Source organism: Stegostoma tigrinum, chromosome 2 (genome assembly GCF_030684315.1).
Source record: "Stegostoma tigrinum isolate sSteTig4 chromosome 2, sSteTig4.hap1, whole genome shotgun sequence".
Taxonomy (NCBI): domain Eukaryota; kingdom Metazoa; phylum Chordata; class Chondrichthyes; order Orectolobiformes; family Stegostomatidae; genus Stegostoma; species Stegostoma tigrinum.
This window is the reverse complement of record NC_081355.1, coordinates 88,079,891-88,101,668: the sequence shown is the minus strand read 5'-3', so window position 1 is coordinate 88,101,668 and position 21,778 is coordinate 88,079,891. Positions and strand designations below refer to the sequence as shown.

General features: G+C 42.1%; 1 protein-coding gene across 2 annotated transcripts in view; it reads left to right on the top strand.

Moving 5' to 3' along the window:
• Positions 1-21,778, top strand: part of poc1bl (POC1 centriolar protein homolog B (Chlamydomonas), like) — a 104,980-nt gene that overhangs the window by 39,658 nt on the left and 43,544 nt on the right. The window contains exons 1-2 of one of the 2 annotated variants that reach the window (XM_059655244.1): positions 11,462-11,655; positions 17,741-18,160. In XM_059655244.1, the coding sequence (XP_059511227.1) occupies positions 17,784-18,160 (377 nt within the window). In that variant the 5' untranslated portion in view covers positions 11,462-11,655; positions 17,741-17,783. Of the gene's footprint in view, positions 1-11,461; positions 11,656-17,740; positions 18,161-21,778 lie in introns of those variants that run through there. The other variant, XM_059655245.1, reaches the window with a different exon arrangement.

The window sequence follows — 21,778 nt, the reverse complement described above, 5'->3', positions numbered from 1 at the left end:
CTGAGGAAGCAAGCGAACAGCCATGAGATGCAGCCTGTGTAGTTGCAAAGAGTCCCTGAATGCAAAGTAACCTAGAAGAAGCATGCAAGTCATAGGTGTTCCTAAGCTCTGAATTCCTTGAAGACTGAGGGAGTGTGTGAGTTGGTCTGAAAGCAGCCACGATAAGTATTCCTGTGGTCTTTGTGTAAGCTTGAAAAGATCTCCATCAGTATGGAAGTGTATGTAAGTACATTCCTATAGATTTTATGTTTGTTGCTCATGCATCAAGCTGAAGAAGTATGAATAAGGCCAGGTCCTGTATGTATTCCTGCATCATGTCATTGGACATTGTGAAGGGATTTGATAAGTTGCTGTTGTGCTTGACTTGTCCACGCTGATTTTCATGAAGACCAGGAACCTGGGACGGTATCTACATTTTTCAAGGGTTTTCCAAATTTGACCCGTCTCATAACATTGAGTGCATTGCTGATGTCTTCAAAAGTGATGTGCAGACCGCATTGTGATGTGCAAACCGCATTGGCTTTCTGGGAGGGTTTGAATCCACAATGGTAGGCACAATCATGGGGTTGTTAACTTGCTCGCCAAGCTGGCTTGTTCTCATTCAGAAGTTTCGTGATCATGCGAGGTGACATAATTAGTGAAGCCTCCGATGAAGTGGTGTTATTCTACTCTGCTTGGAATTTATACCGGCCAGTCTCTTATGTGAGGAGTGTCGTTTTCGGTTTTGATCTGTATGGGTTTGTATATGGGGTCCAATTCTATACATTTGTTGATTGCATTACGGGTGGAAAACCATGCCTATCCAGGATCTTTACAGCAATAGAAAGGTGAGTGAATCCACACATTCCCTATACGCTATGTGGCTGTAATTGTGAGTATAGCACCCAAAGCTTCTGTGCATAGCACTCAGTGTCTGCTGATTCCAGTCCTTACAGGCACACACAGCTGGAAAGAAAGTTAGAGGGAATACTGATCCTACGGTATTTGGAGCAGTTTGACCCTTCTCCTTTGTTTTTGAACATGATGACGATAATGGCATTCCAAAAATCAAGTGTATCCTGCCTTGATCCCAACCATAAAAATCTCATGGAACTTGATATGTCAGGTGGTTCACCATGCTTCAAGCAGAAGGCCGAATTCCATTGACCTCAGTGAAACCATACCTTTCATCTGGTTGCTTATGGTCACAATTTCCTTCAGATTTGGGCTGTCATTGAATTCACTGCTGCTGGATGCAGTTGATGGTGTTATGATGTGCTGTGTACTTAGTAATGAAGCATATGTTAAATTGCTCTGACCAGTGATCTCGGACTTGACTCCTTATTTGTGTGTGCTGTCTGATCAATTACACTCCACTGGAACCTTTTTGTTTGATAAGCTGGCCCATAGGTGGCTATTAGCGTTTCGCAGAATCTTCTTCTTTCACCAGTATCAATGATTGAGTATTTTTTTTGCCCATGGAATGCGTCAAGCCAATTTAGATGTTCTTCAGGATAATAAAATATGAGGCTGGATGAACACAGCAGGCCAAGCAGCATCTCAGGAGCACAAAAGCTGACGTTTCGGGCCTAGACCCTTCATCAGAGAGCCTAGGCCCGAAACATCAGCTTTTGTGCTCCTGAGATGCTGCTTGGCCTGCTGTGTTCATCCAGCCTCACATTTTATTATCTTGGAATTCTCCAGCATCTGCAGTTCCCATTATCTCTTAGATGTTCTTCAGTTTATGTTGAAGGGTGCAAGTCTGAGTCAGCTGAGCCTGATCAGCTGATCTTTTTATTGCTTCCAGATTTTGGACTTCTTTGTCATTTTCATCAATTCAGTCTCAGTTCTTCTTGCTGCAGAATGTGATGACCTCATTGGAATTAATCAGTACTACAGCTTTAATGTGTTGGGGGTGTTCAGACAGAGGCACTATCTTAAGGCAGCATCGCAGGATGGACTGCAATCACTGGACTTCATCTACACCCAATTCTCACTGCTGGCTACAAACATCACACCTTGGCACACTCTGTCAGCTGATAGGCAAAACATAATGACCATGAGATCATCTGGGAGGAACTGTTTGCTGATAAAGATAATGACCAGAGCAGGAGTATTCCAAGCAGTGCAAAGTGACCAAAAGTGTATATCCTATCGATTACAGTTATTGATTCGTAGCTATGGAGAAATCAACAAAGGAAGAAGGGTTCCTTCAAGCCTTGGTTGGTAACCCACAGAGGGGATCAATTTCTGACTTCAAACCTCTGGTTTGAGCCCTCAGGCCTAATTCATCAGGTCATGGCAGATGAGCTCCAGACTTTGTGTGGAATCAGTCAGTGCAAACTGTATTCCACCTTAAAGCTCCCTTGTGCGGGTAGGAGGAAAATGGTCCAGCCTAACTACAACATAATTTGAGCAAAAATAGGATGGTGCTGAGAGCTGTAATTCCAATCCTGTGTGCAGCTCAGGATATTGACCATTTGTTCGTGATCTAGAGGTGATGTCATCATTCAGTAGCACCCTCATGGCCACACAATATTTTTGAAGGACATAGCTGTGTGCTCCTGAATTGGAGGGCAAGGGGGGTTTCAAAACAACTGCTGGTCTGCCCATCACCCAGCTGGCTTGTTGTGGTCAACGCATCTCTTACGCAGGGAAATTGTGACAGAGAAGAAAACACAAGTTCCTAACCTCACATCAAGAAAGTGTGAAAAGAAGAAAAGTTCAGAAACTCATCCATTGGAACATGAGAACATTGCTCAACTCTGAAGACACCAATCATTCCCAGTGAAACCTGGCTCTTGAGGTCCAATAAGCTAGCCAGATTAGACATCAAAACAGCATCCATTTTTGAGCAAGGCAGTTTGACAGAACACAATAATTTCTACATCCTCCTGTCAGATTTATCTCAAGGTGATCAAACTCTCTTCAGTATCAGCTGTGTGGTGAAGAAAACTGTCATCATTAAATTCTCAAACCTATTAATTGTCCAGGCTGAACACATGATTTTTCTGTCTCCCAAGGCTGGCAGCAAGATATGCTCCTCAGTGTTTAAGCTCTCATCCTAAAGGCTACCGTACTAATAAAGTGAGTTCTCCAGAGATCTCTGTTAACTCATCTGGAATGACTCGCCTGAGAACAAAATTTGTGGTCCTTGGCAATTTCAATGCAATAATTGGTTGTGACAGTCAGCCACGGAAGGGAAACCATGGTGTTGAGAACTGCAATGAAAACATTTGCCTACTTCTGGCACTTGTGTAGAAAAGCAGCTGTGCATAATCAACATCTTTTTTCAACAAAAAGTTTCCTTCAACACCATCTCTGCTGTGCACACTCGCACTGCAGAGATTACATCTTGATGTACATGTTGACATAAAGACTATCCTGCATATTTGAGTCACACCAAATGCTGACTATGTTACAGACCACTAGCACATTACAAAGGCTGAGTATTTTTAGTTCTGTTCATTTTCAAAACAATGGACTGAAATGGGGGGGGGGGGGAGAAACTGTTTTCAAACCCAGGGAAGGAATTTTATGCCATTGATGAACCCTACTGAAAACAAAAAATGCTGAAAATCACAATGGGTCAGATAGCATCCATGGAGAAACAGCAAGCTAACATTTCAAGTCTAGATGACTTTTCATCAGAACTTTCATGAACCTCGTTTGTCTAGCTGTGGGTTCCAACAATGTGCAGATAAACAGGAGCCAAGGGATGGTTTACAGAAGGATACACCTCTGTAAACTAACTCCAAAGGTTAAATTACAAGAACATATTACACAAACTGGAATTTAGAAGGTTCAAAATGTGATTTGATTGAAATTTTAAAGATATTTAGAGAACAGATTGGGTAGATTGAGATAAACTATATCCACTAGTTGATGAGTCTAGAAGTAGGTAGTGTATACTAAGAAGTGGAGACAGAACTTTCAGGGATGAAATTAATTGGCACACAGAGTGTGCCAAGGTGTGATGTTTGTAGCCAGCAGTGAGAATACACAAACAGCTGGAAAGAGGTTTGGACATTAACCCTGCAAATGACAATTTATGCACGTTAAATTGTAAATTTTAAACTAAGTTGATATTCTTTTGTTTTTAAAAGGTATTAATGGACATGGAGTAAAAACAAGAGATAAAAACATCTGCCAAAATCCAACTAAATAATAAAACACACTCAAGGGATGGAATGGTTTGCTCCAGTTCATAATTTCTGAGAAAGAAATGTAATTTGAGAGTAATGTTGAAATTATTTATTATTGGTCATTCAGGGACTAAGACCTTTACCATCATATCCACTGATGTGACAAAATAGATAGCACAGCACTCTACAGGTAATAGCCATCTTCATTCTTTGAATGGATTAGAACTTTATAATGTCACAATAATGAAGATTCTGGACAAGATAATCCCAAGCAACCATTTAGCATCATTAAACAGAATAAGAGCTGCTGGTAAGCACACGCATTTTCCTTTCAATAACATTGTGATTCAATGGGATAACTCAATAGATCTAGACTTAAATAAATTTAACTACAACTAAGAACAATGGATAGCTGAGGTATTTATTTCAGTTGTCAGGGGTCCTTGATCATTCCCGTACAAAACTTTAAACAATTTACTTTGAGAAACAGAATCAATTGTTTATGAAGTTGACATAAAGAAAGCACCCAGGCTTCCTAGTTAAAGCAAAAAAAACATCAGCAGTCTGCGATTTACACAGTCAATTTATTTCTTAATAGTGTAAGCCTTTGGAGACAACTCTCATGCCATAATGCTAGAGGTGTTAATGTCTAAGTATTCATATCTTACAGAAAACATGCACTTTTTATGGTGCAGCATTTATTAGATTTATTTATTTCACTCTGTAAATTTACTTATGTTAACGTGAATGATTGTTTCATGATGCCTGACAGCAGTTGAACAATATTCTATTTTAGTCTTTCAAAGACCTGATACTTTACTATCTTGGGGAACGAAAGTTCCTCAGGCATCAGGTCAGACCCACAGGAGAGATTAAGAAGGCATGTACAATCCATTTTGAACATTGCAGAACATGTAACTCTGCATTTGCCATCTACTTTACCTACCATTCTGATGGAGGGTAGTTGCTCCAGTTATTTTCACTGTAAATTGCCAGCCTCTATGTTGCATGATTTATTTTAAAAGAAATGTTTCACTGAACCACTTGCATAGCAAACATAATTACCTGATATTATAATGAGCTATGAAGAAAGAGTGGGTTACAACCTATAATTAGATGAATAAAGGCCTCCAGGATCATTCCTGTCAGATGACTTTTCAGTAACACATCATGACAGAGTTCATTGTTTCATTTATACATGATGTAATTTTACAACGTTAGCTATGCAGTCCATTCCTGGATCTTTCTCAAAGGTAAGATGAAGGAACTGGTGGCATGGTGGTTAGTGCTGCTGCCTCACAGCGCGAGGGACCCAGGTTCAATTCTAGCCTCAGGTGACTGTCTGTGTGGAGTTTGCACATTCTCCCTGTGTCTGTGTGGGTTTCCTCTGGGTGCTCCGGTTTCCTCTCACATTCCAAAGGTGGGCAGGCTAGGTGGATTGGCCATGCTAAATTGCCCATAGTGTTCAGGGGGTGTAGATTAGGTGAGTTATTGGGTCTGGGGGGGAGGGGGGGGTGCTCTGAGGTTTGGTGTAGACTTGTTGGGCCAAATGGCCCGTTTCCACACTGTAGGAATTCTATTCTGTAAACAGTAATATTTTGTGCCTGTCTCTCAACTAAGATACAGAGTGGTACAGCAGGGATATAGTATTCTTTTGAAACTCTTTCCTGGTCAACATATGGGTCAGCGATCTTGACAGAGAAGAATATAATAGAAAAATTGATTTATAATTTAGTATAACTAAAATATCCATAATGGCTTACAAACTAATAGAACAGTGGTGGACATGATCTATATTTACTTAAGTTAGGTATTCAACAAGGTTCCACATGGTAGACTGATTACCAAGGTTAGATCACAGGGAATGCAGGAAGAACTAGCAATTTGGATACAGAACTGGCTCGAAGTTGGAAAACAGAAGCTGGTGGCGGAGGGTTGCTTTTCAGACTGGAGGCCTGTCACCACCAGTGTGCCACAAATTTCAGTGCTGGATCCACTGCTTTTCATCATTGATACAAGTGATTTGAATGTGAACATAGGAGATATGGTTAGTAAGTTTGCAGATGACACCAAAATTGGAGGTGTAGTGGACAGCGAAGAAGGTTACCTCAGTGTACAATGGGATCTTGATCAGAAAGGCCGATGGGTCAAGGAGTGGCAGATGGAGTTTAATTCAAATAAATGTGAGGTGCTGCATTTTGGAAAGGCAAGTCAGGGCAGTGTTTACACACTTAATGGTAAGGTTCTGGGGAGTGTTGCTGAACAAAGACTCCCGGGGATGCTGAACAGGCTGGGGCTAATTTCCCTGGAGTGTTGGAGGCTGAGGGGTGACTTCATAGAGGTTTATAAAATCATGAGGGGCATGGATAGAGTAAATAGACAAGGTCTTTTCCCCCAGATGCAGGAGTCCAAAACTACAGGGCACAGGTTTAAGGTAAACGGGGAGAGATTTAAAAGGGACCTAAGGGGCAACTTTTTCATGCAGAGTGTCATGTGTGAATGGAATGAGCTGCCAGAGGAAGTGGTGGAGGCAGGTAAAATTACAACATTTAAAAGGTATCTGAATGGGTATATGAATTGTAAGTGTTTAAAGTGATATGGGTCAAATTGCTGTCAAATGGGACTAGATTTATATGGGCTATCTGGTCAGCATGGATGGATTGGACCGAAGGGTCTGTTTCCATGTTGAGAAGTCATTTCAGTTCATTGTTCAGTACATGCCCTGGTGTTCTGACCATTTCCTTGAAATGATTGAAAATCATAGTTTTCAGCTTTTCTATTTATTCTGCAGTTAAGAAATAACATGCATCCCAGTTCTGCCACTTTGTCCCATAGTTTGCACAGTCTGTATCTGCTTTGTCCCACAGTTGGTGCGCTTTGTGTCCACTTTACCGTGCAGCATAGCATCACATTTGCGGATAATGTGTGGAAAGATCTCAAGGTAAGAGACAGGGAATGAAGGGTGCATGTCTTGAGTTGTTTGCATCCACAGAGTATGGCTTCCTTAGGATTTGACAGGGAATCAATTTTGTAAAGAAGACAAAGTACCAATTTGTGGCATCTTCACTTGTCTGTGTAGTAAACAATGCAAAAACTTTGAAAGTGCTGCATTTGAGATGCTGCAAAGAAAATCATAAAGTAATCGAGCACAGAAGAAGCTCTTCGGCCCTTCGGGTCTGCACCACACTATTTACACTCGTTCCACTTTCCAGCACGTAGACCATAGCCTTGGATGTTATAACATTCCAAGGGCTCATTCACGTATGTTTTAAAGATTGTGAGGTTTCCATCCTTTACAGTTTTCCTAGGTAGTGCATTCCAGATTGCCATGATGCTCAGGGTGAAAAAGTGTTTCCTCAAACCACCACTAACAAGGTGTAGAGCTGGATGAACACAGCAGGCCAAGCAGCATGAGAGGAGCAGGAAGGCTCACATTTTGGGCTTAGACCCTTCTTCAGAAATGAAGGAACAGAAAGGGATTCTGAATTAAATAGGGAGAAAGGGGGAGACAGATAGAAGATGGATAGAGAAGAAGATAGGTGGAGAGGAGACAGACAGGTCAAAGACGTGGGGAAGGAGCCAGTAAAGGTAAGTGTAGATGGGGAGGTAGGGAGGAGATAACTCAGTCCAGGGAGGACGGACAGATCGGGGGGGGCGGGATGAGGTTAGTAGGTAGGAGATGGGGGTGGGACTTGAGGTGGAAGGAGGGGATAGGTGAGAGGAAGAACAGGTTAGGGAGGTGGGGACGAGCTGGGCTGATTTTGGGATGCGGTAGGGGGAGGGGAGATTTTGAAGCTTGTGAAGATCACATTGATACCATGGGGCTGCAGAGTTCCCAAGCGGAATATGAGTTGCTGTTCCTGCAACCTTCGGGTGGCATCATTGTGGCAGTGTAGGAGACCCAGATATGTCGTCTGAGGAATGGGAGGGGGAGTTGAAATTGTTCCTGGTTGGGAGGTGCGTAGGTATTTTGCAAGGTGCTCCCCAAGCCACCGCTTGGTTTCCCTGATGTAGAGGAGGCCACAACAGGAACAACAGATGCAGTATACCGCATTAGCAGATGTGCAGGTGGACATCTGCTTGATGTGGAAAGTCTTCTTGGGGCCTGGGATGGGGGTGAGGGGGAAGGTGTAGGGGCAGGTGTAGCACATCTGTTTTCATTGTTATTGTGGGGAGGTAGTATGAGGGATGAGTTGCGGTAAATGTCGGAAACATGGTCGAGGGCATTCTTGACCACTGAGGGGGGAAAGTTGCGGTCCTTGAAAAACGAGTACATCTGAGATGTACGGGAATGGAATGCCTCATCCTGGGAGCAGATGCAGTGGAGGTGAAGGAATTGGGAATAGGGGATGACATTTTTTGCAGGAAAGTAGGTGGGAGGAAGTGTATTCTAGGTAGCTGTGGGAGTCGGTGGGCTTGAAATAGATATCAGTTTCAAGGTGATTGCCAGAGATGGAGACAGAGAGGTCCAGGAAGGAGACAGAGGTATTAGAAATGGTCAAGATAAACTTAAGGTTGGGGTGGAAGGTGTTGGTGAAGTGGATGAACTGTTCGAGCTCCTTGTGGGAGGACAAGGCGGCACCGATACAGTCATCAATGTAATGGAGGAAGAGGTGGGGTTTAGGGCCAGTGTAGGTACGGGAAGAGGGATTGTTCCATGTAACCTACAAAGAGGCAGGCATAGCTTGGGTCTGTCCGGGTACCCATGGCCACCCCCTTTGTCTGTAGGAAGTAGGAGGAATTGAAAGAGAAGTTGTTGAAGGTGAGGACGAGTTCGGCTAAGCGGATGAGGCTGTCAATGGAGGGGACTGGTTGGCCTTGCAGGACAGGAAGAAGCGGAGGGCCTTTAAGCCATCTGCATGGGGAATACAGGTGTATAGGGACTGGACGTCCATGGTAAAGGTGAGGTGTTGGGGACTGGGGAATTGGAAATCTGGAGGAGGTGAAGGGCGTGGGTGGTGTCACAGATGTAGTTAGGGAGTTCCTGAACCAAGGGGGAGAAAATGGAGTCGAGATGGGTGGAGATAAGTTTGATGGGGCAGGAGCAGATGGAGACAATGGGTTGACCAGGGCAGGCAGGTTTGTGGATTTTGGGAAGGAGATAGAAGTGGGCGGTGCGGGGTTGGGAAACGATAAGGTTGGAGGCTGTGGCTGGGAGGTCACCTGAGGTAATGAGCTTGTAGATGGTTTGGGAGATGATGGTTTGTTGGTCAGGGGTGGGGTCATGATTGAGGGGGTGGTAAGAGGAGGTGTCGGAGAATTGGCGCCTGGCCTCGGCCATGTAGAGGTCAGTGCGCCATGCTCCAACTATGCCTCCCTTGTCCGTGCATTTTATGATGAGGTTGGGGTTGGAGTGGAGGGAGCAGAGGGCTGCATGTTCTGTGGGGGAGAGGTTGGAGTGGGGGAAAGGGGTGGAGAGGTTGAGGCGATTGAGGTCTCAAAGGCAGTTGGAGATGAAGAGATCGAGGGAGGGTCAGAGGCCTTGGGGTGGTGTCCAGGAGGAGTAGCCTCACTATTAAACCTCCTGCCTTTTACTTTAAAATTATGTCTACGTGTTATTGAACATTTAACGTAGTGGAACAGCTGCTTTTTATTCCTCCAGTCTGTGCCTTTCATAATCTTGTCTACCTCAATCAGGCCTCTCCTCAATTTTCTCAGCTCTGAAGAAAACAACTGGAGCCTATCCCCAGCCTCATCTTGGAGAAAATGCTCCAACAGCAGGCAGCATCCTGGTGACGCTCCTCTGCACTCCCTTCAGTGTAATCACATCTTTCTTATGGTGTGGTGACCATAACTGCATATCGTACTCCAGCTGTGACACAACCAAACTTTTGTACAGCTCCAACATAATCTCCTGCTTTTTTTAAATTTAGGTCATGACTGATAAAGACAAGCATCCCATATGCCTTCTTAACCATCCTATTAAGCTGTACTGCTGCTTTCAGGGATCAGCAGACAAACATCCCAAGATTTCTCTGAGGTTCCTAGTGTCTTGTAATTCATTGAGTACTTCCTTACTTGTCTTGTTACTTTGTCTGAAATGCATCACCTCACATTTTTTTCAGGATTAAATTTATTCTATCACTGATCTGCCCATCTGACCAATCTGCCTATATCTTCCTTTTAACTAAGACCTCTGCCCTCACTATTAACCACGTGAGCAATCTTCATGTCATCCGCAAACTTAGTTATCACCACCCATGTCCCCCCACTTTCTCATCGATCTTTTATATACATATCACAAACAAGGGACTCAGCACTCATCCCTGTGGTACGTCAATGGGCACCAGGCTCCAGTCACACAAGCAGCCTTGTACCACCAGCCTTTGTCTCCTGACACTAAGCCAATATTGGACCAATCTTCCCTTTGAGAACTTGTCAAAGGCTTTGCTGAAATCTATATAAACTACATCAACTGCACTGTGCAATTTGTGCAGTGAGGGAGCATTCCCTCCAGGTGCCCTGAAAGACCAGTAATACTTGGAAATGAATGTGCTCGTTGTACCGGACCTCCATTTTGAAGTATACAATATGAGTCAGACCAGTATGACATATTCGCCAGTTTCTTTCAGGGCTCCCTTTTGAAAACTTGGTTACCTGAATGCAGTAGCTATCAGATGCACTTCAGAACTGCTCAAGCTTAACCTTCAGGTTTCTCCTAACGACCCCTGTGGCTTTAAGAAAGCCATAGAAATGCTGTCAGAACAGAATCCACTTCCAGTGCAGTTTTTACCAGCAAGTCATATATCCTCCGTCGATATTCTGAATTCCCCACTACAATGATTGTAACAAGGTCAGGCAGGTGGACCTCCTAGAACGTGAGTTCCCTGATTGGGCCTGTTAACCTGGTCTGATCAGGGAGGCCTGGCTGACAGTTATAAACAGGCGTGTCAGCAGTTCATTCATCCTGAGGAAGCCAGATCTGTGTTGAGCACCAGTGCACGTGTAAATAACTAGTGACATGATATTGGCCTGTGTGGAGTTACTTCATCCACCTCAAGATCTGTGTGTGAACTCAGGGATGTGCAATAATTTACCCTTCTCCCTGGGGTGGGGAGAAATATGGTGAAAGAAATGGGGGAGTGAAGATGGAATCATTAAAAAGAACCGAAAGAACTGCTGATGCTGGAAAATCTCAGCAGGTCTGGCAGCACCTGTGAAGAGAAATCAGAGTTAACACAGTTCTGAGGGAGGGTGACTCTGACTTCTCTCCACAGATGCTGCCAGACCTGAGATTTTCCAGCGGGTCTGTTTTTATTTTGCTTATGAAGGAGTTACGCTAAGTTTGTGAACAGGCGTAGATAAGCGCTGGGGAGCAATAGACAGAGGTAGGATCCCTTTAGGGTGGGGGTGGCCTACGGCGCGGCTGTGTGTAGTTGACGTTCAGTGTGTGAGGGACCAGGACTTCCTGGTGCAGACCAAGCTCGACTCTCACTCTCTCTCTCCCCCCGCTACCAGTTGCGCCTCGGCTTGAGCGGACGCTCGCCTTTTTATTTCGCCGGAATGTAGACTGGCCGCCAGTTCGGTTCGGGTGAGTGTGAAACCTCTCCACTTTCTTTCACTTTCCACCCCCGCCCGCCTCTCTGTCTCTCTCCTGCTCTTTCCCAGCGGCCGCCACCACAGTCATACCCCGCACCCTGAAACTTTGCTCACGGCGAACTTGGTTTGCACCAAACGGGACGGGGGGGGTTCCCCGCCGAGATGCGGCAGCCCAGGCCGCGCCCGTCCGCTTCCCTCTCAACTGCAGACCTCTTCTCGCTCCAATCCAACAAACAACTGCGGCTGTTGCGAGACCTCAAACACAAACAGAAATCGCTGGCGAAACTCAGCGTGTGTGTGTGTGTGTGTGTGTGGAGGGGTGGGGTGGGGGGGGGATAGCGGTGAAGGCAGGGTTAACGTTTCGGGTCCAGTGACCCTTTTTCAGAACTAATAGCAACTCCCAGAAAAAGTGGTGTTAGTGCTGAAGAGTAAGTTGGGGAGGGAGAGGTGAGCGGGTAGGTGGAGATGGAGCGCACATAGAGATACGAAAGTAAACCAGGGGATTATGGATGGAAGGCCCACAGAAGGGAAGCTGAATAAGTGATAATGAGAGCTGAGCGCAGTGGGTAGTTTGTGCTGGAAGCAAACCCCTGTAATGTGATAATAGGCCTGAAAGTGGGTGAAAATGGGTTGACTGTGTTAACAGCAAGCCATGTCATAGCATGTCTCGGGTTGGGGCGGGGGGTGGGCAAAGCATGTTTAAAAAAACACGTAGAAGCTATCCTCTGCGTCCCTTGACATCTCTTCCAAAGTTGGCTCAAATTGAAGATTCCACTGTGCGTCAGACAGCCTTAGGACAATTATTGTCCAGACATACGTCAAAAAGAAGTATTTAATTTTTTTTGTTTCAAATAAATTTGTTGACAGATCGAATTGAGGAACAATACAACTTCTGAAACACACAGCAGTTATTACTGTTGCCATTCAGTGAGCTGTGCAGTTCAGTTGTCATAGCTAAAAATGCCAGGGTGGTGTTGTTCCAGACACTGATGAAGGGTCTAGGCCCAAAACGTCAGCTTTCCTGCTCCTAAGATGCTGCTTGGCCTGCTGTGTTCATCCAACTTGTTATCTCAGATTTTCCAGCATCTGCCGTTCCTTTTATCTCTCTCACTGCGAAGTATTTCACTGTCACCTTGTGGGATGGTGGTATTTTAAGATATTTAGTCCTGTAGATCGCAGACTCGTTAGCCAAAAGAGGCCATTCAGCTTGTCGGGTCTACCCTGTGACTTGGAGAAACCGTTATGCCTTTTACTGTACTAAAGATTTTTTTTCTCAAATTGTATTTGCTTATTTTGCAAAACACATATCTTTCACAACCTTTCCAACTCCATCTTGCACTCTCCATCCTTTCACAAGTGGGAGCAGTTTCACCCTATCTATGCTGATTGGAAAATTCATGACTTGTATCAATTTCCCCTCACCTTTCTCATCTGGAAGAGAAATACTGCCAACTTCTAAAATGTATCCTCATAATTGAGGCTTCTAATCCCTGGAACCACTCCTGTACATCTCTGGTTTGCATCCTTCCTGACGAGTGGCAGCCAGAACTGCACAAAATACTCCTGCTGAGGTCTAACTATTATCTTCTATTAAGTTCAGCATAACCTTCTTGCTCTTTTACTCTAATGCCTAATTAATAAAGCTTTGGATATTGTGTGCTTTATTACCCTGATCTGTGCATATACACTTGGGTTTCTCTGCTCCTATACAGCCTTGAGGAGAGAATGTTTTTGTTGAATGCCATGTCTCCGTGTTCTTTTTACCAAAATGCATTAGGGACGTACGTGGGAAACTGAGAGTAGAACCAGAGGATGCAAATAAAGTTTTAGCTGAGTACTTTACACTCTGTATTCATGATGAGAAGAATGATGTAAATTGAAAAATCAAAGAGAACTGTGACATACTTGAATAGTTGAGCAGGGGGAAGATGGTTGTGCCCCTCGGCCTCTGACACTAGTGAAAATAATTGCAAGTTTGTCCAACCTCCTCTTACAGGAATACACTCCAATCCTGGCAACATCCTAGAAAGTCTCTTCTGCATCTTCTCCAAAGCCTCCACATCCTATAGTGTAGGGACCAGAACAGCACACAGTACTCCAAAAGTGTGCTAACTAAAGTTGGATGCAACTGACTCAGTGGTATTTATTTGTAATACATCTACCTTGGGATCTGCACTGGCAATCTGCTTTGGAGTCAGATACTTCAGACAATTCCGAGTTACCTAGCCGGATCAGTACTTGGGAAATATTATCAAAAACATCATCATTCTCCAATCACTGCACTCCAGGATATTTATAAAACTGAACCCTCAATTACTCACGTTTCCCCCATCCTTATCCGGACTCAGCCTGTTGAGCCCAACATCTGAATTAATATGGAACTGACCTGATTAATCTCTATCATACAACTAACATCCCCTCAGCCACCCTGCCTTTAAATTCATGTCACTGCATCAGTCAAAGGGGTTGGAGTTGGAGGGGGAAACTTTGTTGGCATTCCTTTATTTTCAAATTGTGCGCAACCATTTAAAGAGGGCATTTGTGATTTGCTAATTGGGCTAGAGAAACTAGTCGTACTGCAATTTGGACAGACAAGTTGTAGTGAAAAGTTGATGTCTCTTGGGGAGGTCTATAAAATCCAGACCAATTCATTGCTGGATATGTTGGCAGTGTTAAGATGTTTCAGATAGTCACTGGTTTTGGCTTCTCTACGAGTATAGAGATGGTAAATGAAACAATTCTATTTTCATGATGAAAAAGAACTTTTCAGCTGACACTAAAGCAGGAGTAGGCTGAAAAATAATATTTAGTTTAGGACTCATGAGCTAGGTAGACTGAGTCTTTTGTAAGTCAGCAGATTTATTTTTATTTTCTGCAACTTCATACTTGTTTTGGTTCGTAACACTCTTCCTGAGTCAGGGATTTGCGAATTCCAAGGTCCATTCCAGTTCTGTCCCTGCAAGAGGCAGCAATATTAGTAGTTTAACATCTATCATCTGTAAGGTGGCGGGGGGGGGAGATGTCCTATTCAGTGACTTTTGTAAAGCAAAAGTGAATTATTCATTTGCTCACTATCACCATTTCTGCAGTATTTGTATTTCTAGTTGGAATAGTAAATACTGTCTTAATGTTAACTTGTTAGTGTGAACTGTATAGTCATACCTTCATATATATGGCAGATGTGCTTAACGTGCGATCTAGGTGTAAGATGTGGATCCACAGTTCTTATGCTGGTTATGGAGTGACCATTCCACATGCAGTGTTATGACCAAGTATGCAGGGGTGAATAAGTTCTTCTCTTTTCACTGCCGAGGTTGGTGTAACAGCTTACAATTTTTAAAAAAAATTCTCTTCTCAATTTAGCATTTATGTGATCATGTGTGAAACTATGAAGAAACAAGTTCACCAGAACTCTTAGTTTAGAAACTAAGGAGTTTGTTTTATTATTTGAAGACAAAAGCTTATTCACTTAAATGAATAACATCATAAAAAGTTAAAACTCATTCCATGCCCTATGACATACACATAAACTGGCATGCAAGTGATCATAGGGTGTGGGAAATAGAGTTGGAAAAAATAAGCCCATAAAGGAAAATAATCATAAATTTCTATTCTGGAAGCTCACATGGGTTTGTGTTCAGTGTAAACTGGTTGTTCTTCTGGAGACACTTAAACTGCAATCAGTCTTTTTTTCAGAGTCGATAAAATGGCACTTGGAGCTCTTTTGTTTTCTTAAAAAAAATTCCTTATCTTTGTGATATGGTTCAACTTGTACATGAGAAATAGCCTGAGCTTGAAAACCTGCTGAGAGGTAACTGCTGTCCATACCATCCTGCAGGCCGCCTTGTTGTTACTCCCTGCAACATCCAGAGAAGTTGATAATGTCACTTCTTCTCAAGTGGGATTTTGATGATGTGACAGCTAGCCTTTAGCACCCAATGAAGCCAGTTTATATTGACTAAACACTTTTGATCTTTCATTGTCAAGGTGATCAATGAGGGCATCCCAGCCCATTTCTCCTAGCTCCATTTTAGCTTGAGTCCAGAAATGTAATTTGCCATGAGATGCATTTAACATCTAAAAATAGGGAATGGCCATTTTTATAATCCACTGAGATATTATGCTATTATACACAACAGGGAAATGCAAAATACCAGTAGTAGTGGGAAAGTTGAGTTGTAAACCATGAGATTATCTCACTTATCCCTCCATAGATGTCTCTAGATGGCAAGTACTTTGCTTCCCAGACTATATCTGTTAAATGATTCCAGAGAAAAGTGGCATCTGTTGGTCTATAGCGTTTATTCAAATTGTGGAAACCTTTTGCAGAAAGTCACTGCAGTTATGTTTTAATGTCCATCAAGATAACATATATAATTAATAAATACAATACTTTCTTAAGATTTTCCACAGTAAATAATTAACAGACTGCTAAAGTCAATAGGACAACATTGTAACATAACAATAGAGTTGAAATCAATTTTGGCACTGAAGTAGCTACTTGGGTTCTACAACTTATTTTACATGTATGAAGACGCTAGAATTGTAACTAATGGAGTACTGGATAGAAACTATCAGTGTTGTGCTTGTGCATCAAATGCATTATTTGTTGAAGTGTCACCAATGTGAAAAGAACTGACAGCTTTGTGAGTTGCTCTTACACTTCACTGCTGAATCACAACAACATGTAAAAAGCCAGTTTTAACTCCAAGTTAAAGCAAATACGCAATCAGTTTTTTTGAAAAAAGAAATACTGTTTAATACAGTACTTGGATATCTGTATCAATGTATATTTTGAGTAATTACCATTCGGTATTTCCTCCAGCAGTTCAAAAGCTAGTGGCATTTTTAAACTTCTGACCTGAGACTGAGGGTTGAGGGGGAACAAAGGCAATGACAAAGCTGTTTTAGAAGTAATGGTGATGTGAAATAGAAAGTCAATGCAGGGTACTTTGCAGGGTGCAATTGGTCAATCAACTTACTGCAGTCGCTGATGTCAAGGGCGCACCTAGAATGAAAGCACAGGCCCTAACAGCAATTGTTGCACCAGAAATTAGTTTTTATCAGTAAATCTAGTTAATTAATGTGGAATCTGCACCCAATTAAAGTGCGATGCACAGTACCATTTTCTTGAGTGGCTTTCCCATAGTAGGCCATTCAGCCTTTTGACCCTACTCTACCCTCCATTATAATCCTGGTTGATCATCCAACTCAGTAGCCGGATCCTGCTTTTCCTCCATATTCTTTGGAACCCCATTAACCCCAAGAACTGTACCCAATTTCTCCTTGAAATCGTACAACGTATTGGCTTGACCGTTTTCTGTTGGAGTGAATTTCACAGGCTCACCACTCTCGGGGTGAAGAAATTTCACCTCATCTCGGAGACAAATATGACAAAAAAGGTCTCAAAACTGTAGCTTCAGGTTTGAAGTCATACAAGATCCAATTGTAGGAAGTAGCAAGACAGTGGTAAATACTTGTTGCCCAGTATGTTGATAATTTGTGACATCTTATTGTTTCTTATGCGAACAGAAAACCAACAGTTCTTTCATTTGCTGGAAGGCACCACTGCGAAAGGCTCAGAAGTGAATTTTTCTTTTGGTTTGAGAAAGCATGTTTGAGTGTAACAAGGATAAAAATAATCATACAAGTGAGGAAAAAAAAATTGGGATGAACTGAAACCTGATTTGTAGATAACCATGGATAATGGGAACTGCAGATGCTGGAGATTCCAAGATAATAAAATGTGAGGCTGGATGAACACAGCAGGCCAAGCAGCATCTCAGGAGCACAAAAGCTTGTGCTCCTGAGATGCTGCTTGGCCTGCTGTGTTCATCCAGCCTCACATTTTATTATCTTGTAGATAACCATATTAACCGTCTTCATGGCATCTTTAGATTGCGCCTTGTGTGCCAGTTTATTCAGTTGTTAGGTTTCACTCCGTTTCTCCACAGGTGCTGCCAGACCTGTTGAGTTTCTGCAGCATTCTCTGTTTGTTTTGTGTTTCCAACATCTGCAGTATTTTGCCATCATTGTTGGGTTTCACTAACTACCTAATTTCCAACTTTCCTCCACAGAAATTCCAACCACACCTTGTTGCTCAATTTCCACAAGGTCATCATGAAGATCACTTTGAAGTTAAAGTGGGTTTGGCTGGGGAAGACCTGTCTTCTGATCAGTTTTTTATGGATTGCTTATGTCATCATAGAACTGTCAATCTCCACTGTTCAAAACTCTGCTGGGCAGAGCAGTCGTGAGGAGAGAAAGTACAGAACCTATTCTAATGTTGAAGAAGTTGAAGATTTGTCGCGCCCAGTATATGCAAAACCTGATATTGATCTGAGCAGTCCAGGGGAGCTGGGTAAGGCTGTAAATTTGCTGCTGAATGCTGATGAAAAAAAGAAAGAAGAGGAAAGTGTTGAAAGATATGCTATCAATGTTTATGTAAGTGATAAAATATCACTGCATCGCCACATCAAGGATGATCGAATGGCTGAGTGAGTTTTATTTAAGTATTCCATGCTTAATTATCTAAAGGAAATGTGGGCATTTGTTTTAAATTTTCTGAACTTGATTCTGTGACTTAAAAATGGTTTGCTGTTTTCCACTGAAATGAACAGAAAAAAATACCTATGTGTTATGCTAAGATGTTAATAATTAGCATTATTGTTGACTGCCATTCTTCATGACAATTGACCATCAATGAGCTGCTTTCTAAGTTTCTTCATCTCAGCTCCAAATTTAGATTGCTTAATGAATCACTTGATGCTCATCACAGCTGACTTCCTATCATAAAGTTTCTCATCTATATCAATCCCATGTATAACTTTTGCTTAGTAGGAGTGAGGTTTTATCTCCCTGAACAATGCCTAGCAAAATCACCAGTGAAATTATAGATAATCTGTCATGATTTCAATACACCTAGCCGAAAAGGGCAATTCTAACATATAAGGGTACAACTGCAAGTGTTTTCAACTAAAACAAAACAACTTAGAATTACACAGCAAGTCTATAAATGGGTGAAACAAGTCTGAAATTTTGGGTGTGTATTTTACGCCAGACTTGCTTTTGATATTCATGAGCAAGAACTTTTCAAGCTTTTCAACAACTGCTGAAAGTGCTCAGTCTTGCAATGTGCGAATGTTTCCAGTTCTGGATATCTTGCTCCATGCAGTGCTTTTAATTTCACAGTCACATATTTGAAATGGTTAAGGAAACTGAAGAGTTTCACTGAATTTATGGCAATAATTTAACTTGCTGAACTTTAACGGAATGTGCTTTATTTGCTAAAGGAATTTCTTTTTCATTTGGAATGAAGTATAAATGCTAAATTGCTCATATTATGCAGGGATTTGCAGACACAGGGATAGGATAGGGGGGTGGGTCTGGGTGGGATGCTCTTTGCAGGGTCAGTGTGGACTTAATGGTCAAATGGCCTGCTTCCACACTAGGGATTCTATCATTCCAATATTGTCCACCAAAAAATACAAATCAGTACCAGAGTTGCAGAATACCTCACCACTATACATTGGCTCAATCCTTTGAATTGTAGGTTAGTTCCTTCTGTGCTTGTGGGACTGTGTTTTGGATAATGAGAAAATGGAGAAATGTACCTCTGGTTTTCTTCCATTCTTCAGAGTTCCTAACTTAATCTGGCTCTAAGAGAAATGAAAGAGCTCAGTTGCCTGGGGAAAAAATTAAGTCACGGAGCGAGGCCACTTGGCCTGTGCTGTCTTTCTGTTTGAAGAGTTTACCAACCTTATTCTGCTTTCTGTCTTGTGGTATATAAATCTGTAGATGGTATGGAAGCTTTTTTTAAAAGGTGTGATTTGAGATATCCGTCTCCACCATCCTGTCTTGGACATTTAGTTTCTGATCCTTCCCTCACTTTGGGTGAAAATATTTCTCCTATCTTCCCATTTATCTTTTAGCCAATTTCTTGAAATTGATGCCTGCTGGTTCTTGACTTCTCTGCTTTGGAAATAGAGTTTACCTATCCACTTTGAATTGACTCTGTTAATTTTATTCACCTTAATTATAACTTGCCTCCACCTCTTCTAGGAAACAACACCAGCCATCCAATTGTTACTCTTAGCTAAAAATTTTGGCTTGTCAAAACATTTTCATAAATTTCTTCTGTACTCTCACTCATGAAAACACAACTTTCCTGTAGTGCACTGATCAGAGCTGTTTGCTATCCCCTAGCTACACTGACAAAGAACTGTGGATGCTGGAAATCTGAAATGAAAACAGAAATTGCAACAGAAATTCAGCAAGTCTGATAGGATCTGTGGAGAGAAAGTAGAGGTAACATTTCGAGTCCAGGCACCCTTCTTCAGAACTGATGGGTCACTGGACTAGAAACGTTCACTTTGCTTTCTCTCTGCTGATGCTGCTAGACCTGCTGAGTTTCTCCAGGAATTTCTGTTCTTGTTTTAGCATTTTTGTATGGTCGAGCAAAGCTTCCTTGTTCTTCTGTTGTGTTTTACCTGATACAGGTAAGTGTCCTGATTGCCTGCTTAACAGTTTTATACATTTGTTCTGCTGTTTTTAGGAATCTGTGGATATGCACTCCAATCTTCTTCCATTCTGCTATTCTTGTATTCTGTTATTTATTGTGTATTCCCTTGTGTAATGCACCACTGTAAATGCATTACCTCATGCTTATCTGCATTAGATTCTATTTGTTAATTTTCTACCCAGGATATTAATACCTTACTACAGTATCACACTTTCTTCTTCATCATCAAACTTATAACCTTTTTTTGTGTGATCTGCAAACTTCTCACTTGTGCTATCTGCATTTAGATTTAGAAATTTTAGATAAACAAGGGACCAAGCACTAAGCCTTGTGGGAACCCCATTGGAAAGAGCCTTCTGTTTACAGGAGGACCTGTTAAATATTGCCTTTCTCCCTATCATGGAGCCTGTTTTGGATTCAAAATGCCACTTTCCTTTGGATCTGAGACCTTAAGATATAGGAACAACATTAGGCCATTTGCCCTATCGAGTCTGCTTCATCACTCGATCGTGGCTGATATGTTTCTACTCCCCATTCTACTGCTTTCTCCCTGCTGTCCTTGATCCCCTTACCAATGAAGAACCCATCTATCTCTGTTGTAAAAACACTCAACGACTGTCAGAGGAAGTGGTGTACGCAGGTACAGTAACAACATTTAAAAAGCATTTGGACAGGTACGTGAATTGGAAAGGGTTAGAGGGATATGGGCCAAATGCAGGCAAGCGGGACTAGTTATGACTGTATGACTGTACGACTTGGGCTACACAGCCTTATGCATCCATGAGTCCACAGATTAACCACCCTCTGGTTCAAGAAATTCCTCCTCATCTCAGTTGTAAATGGTCGTCCCTTCACCCTGAGGCTGTGCCCTTGGGTCCAAGTCTCTCCAACAAGAGGAAACATCTTCTCCATCTCCATTCTATCCAGGTCTATTGGTGTTATGTAATTTTCAATCCAATCCAATCCCACTCATCTTTCTAACTTACGGGCTTTTAATTTTCTGACCAGCCCACGATGTGTGATCTTGTCAAAAATCTTACCACATTCTTTTGTTCTAGAATTTATTCTAAGAATCACTGAATGTTAGACAGTAGATCATCTTTTTGTGTGACAAGTGGATTTATCAGAAGTTACAAGTCAATAATCTAAAGACATTGAATGTAATATGACTATTAGGGGAGAGTATTCAAATCAATATTAAAGAATGTAATATTAAATAGTTTACTACTCAGAAACACCTTTTCAAATAGATTTGCAAGTAAATCTGATTTTCTTTTTATCCAGTAGAGCCTCAACTGCATATTTTTTTCATACAATGTTTGGGAAAGTATTTCTTTCTCATTGCTTTTTGTCATTCACTCTATTCTCTCAGCCAGTTGGCAAGTTAACAGTTTTGAACTGGGAGTGCTGATCCGTAATAATTTGCAACGAAGCACACGAGCAATCCAAGGCATCTGATGTAATGACCTCTTTTAGTTTGTGTTATTTATCTTCCTCCTTGTGGTTGTGGATCGTGACTTCAATAAATGTTTGAGATTGAGAATGTAGTTGAGTGTTTTCTAGTTATTCAACTCTTCCTTGTTCCATGCTTAAA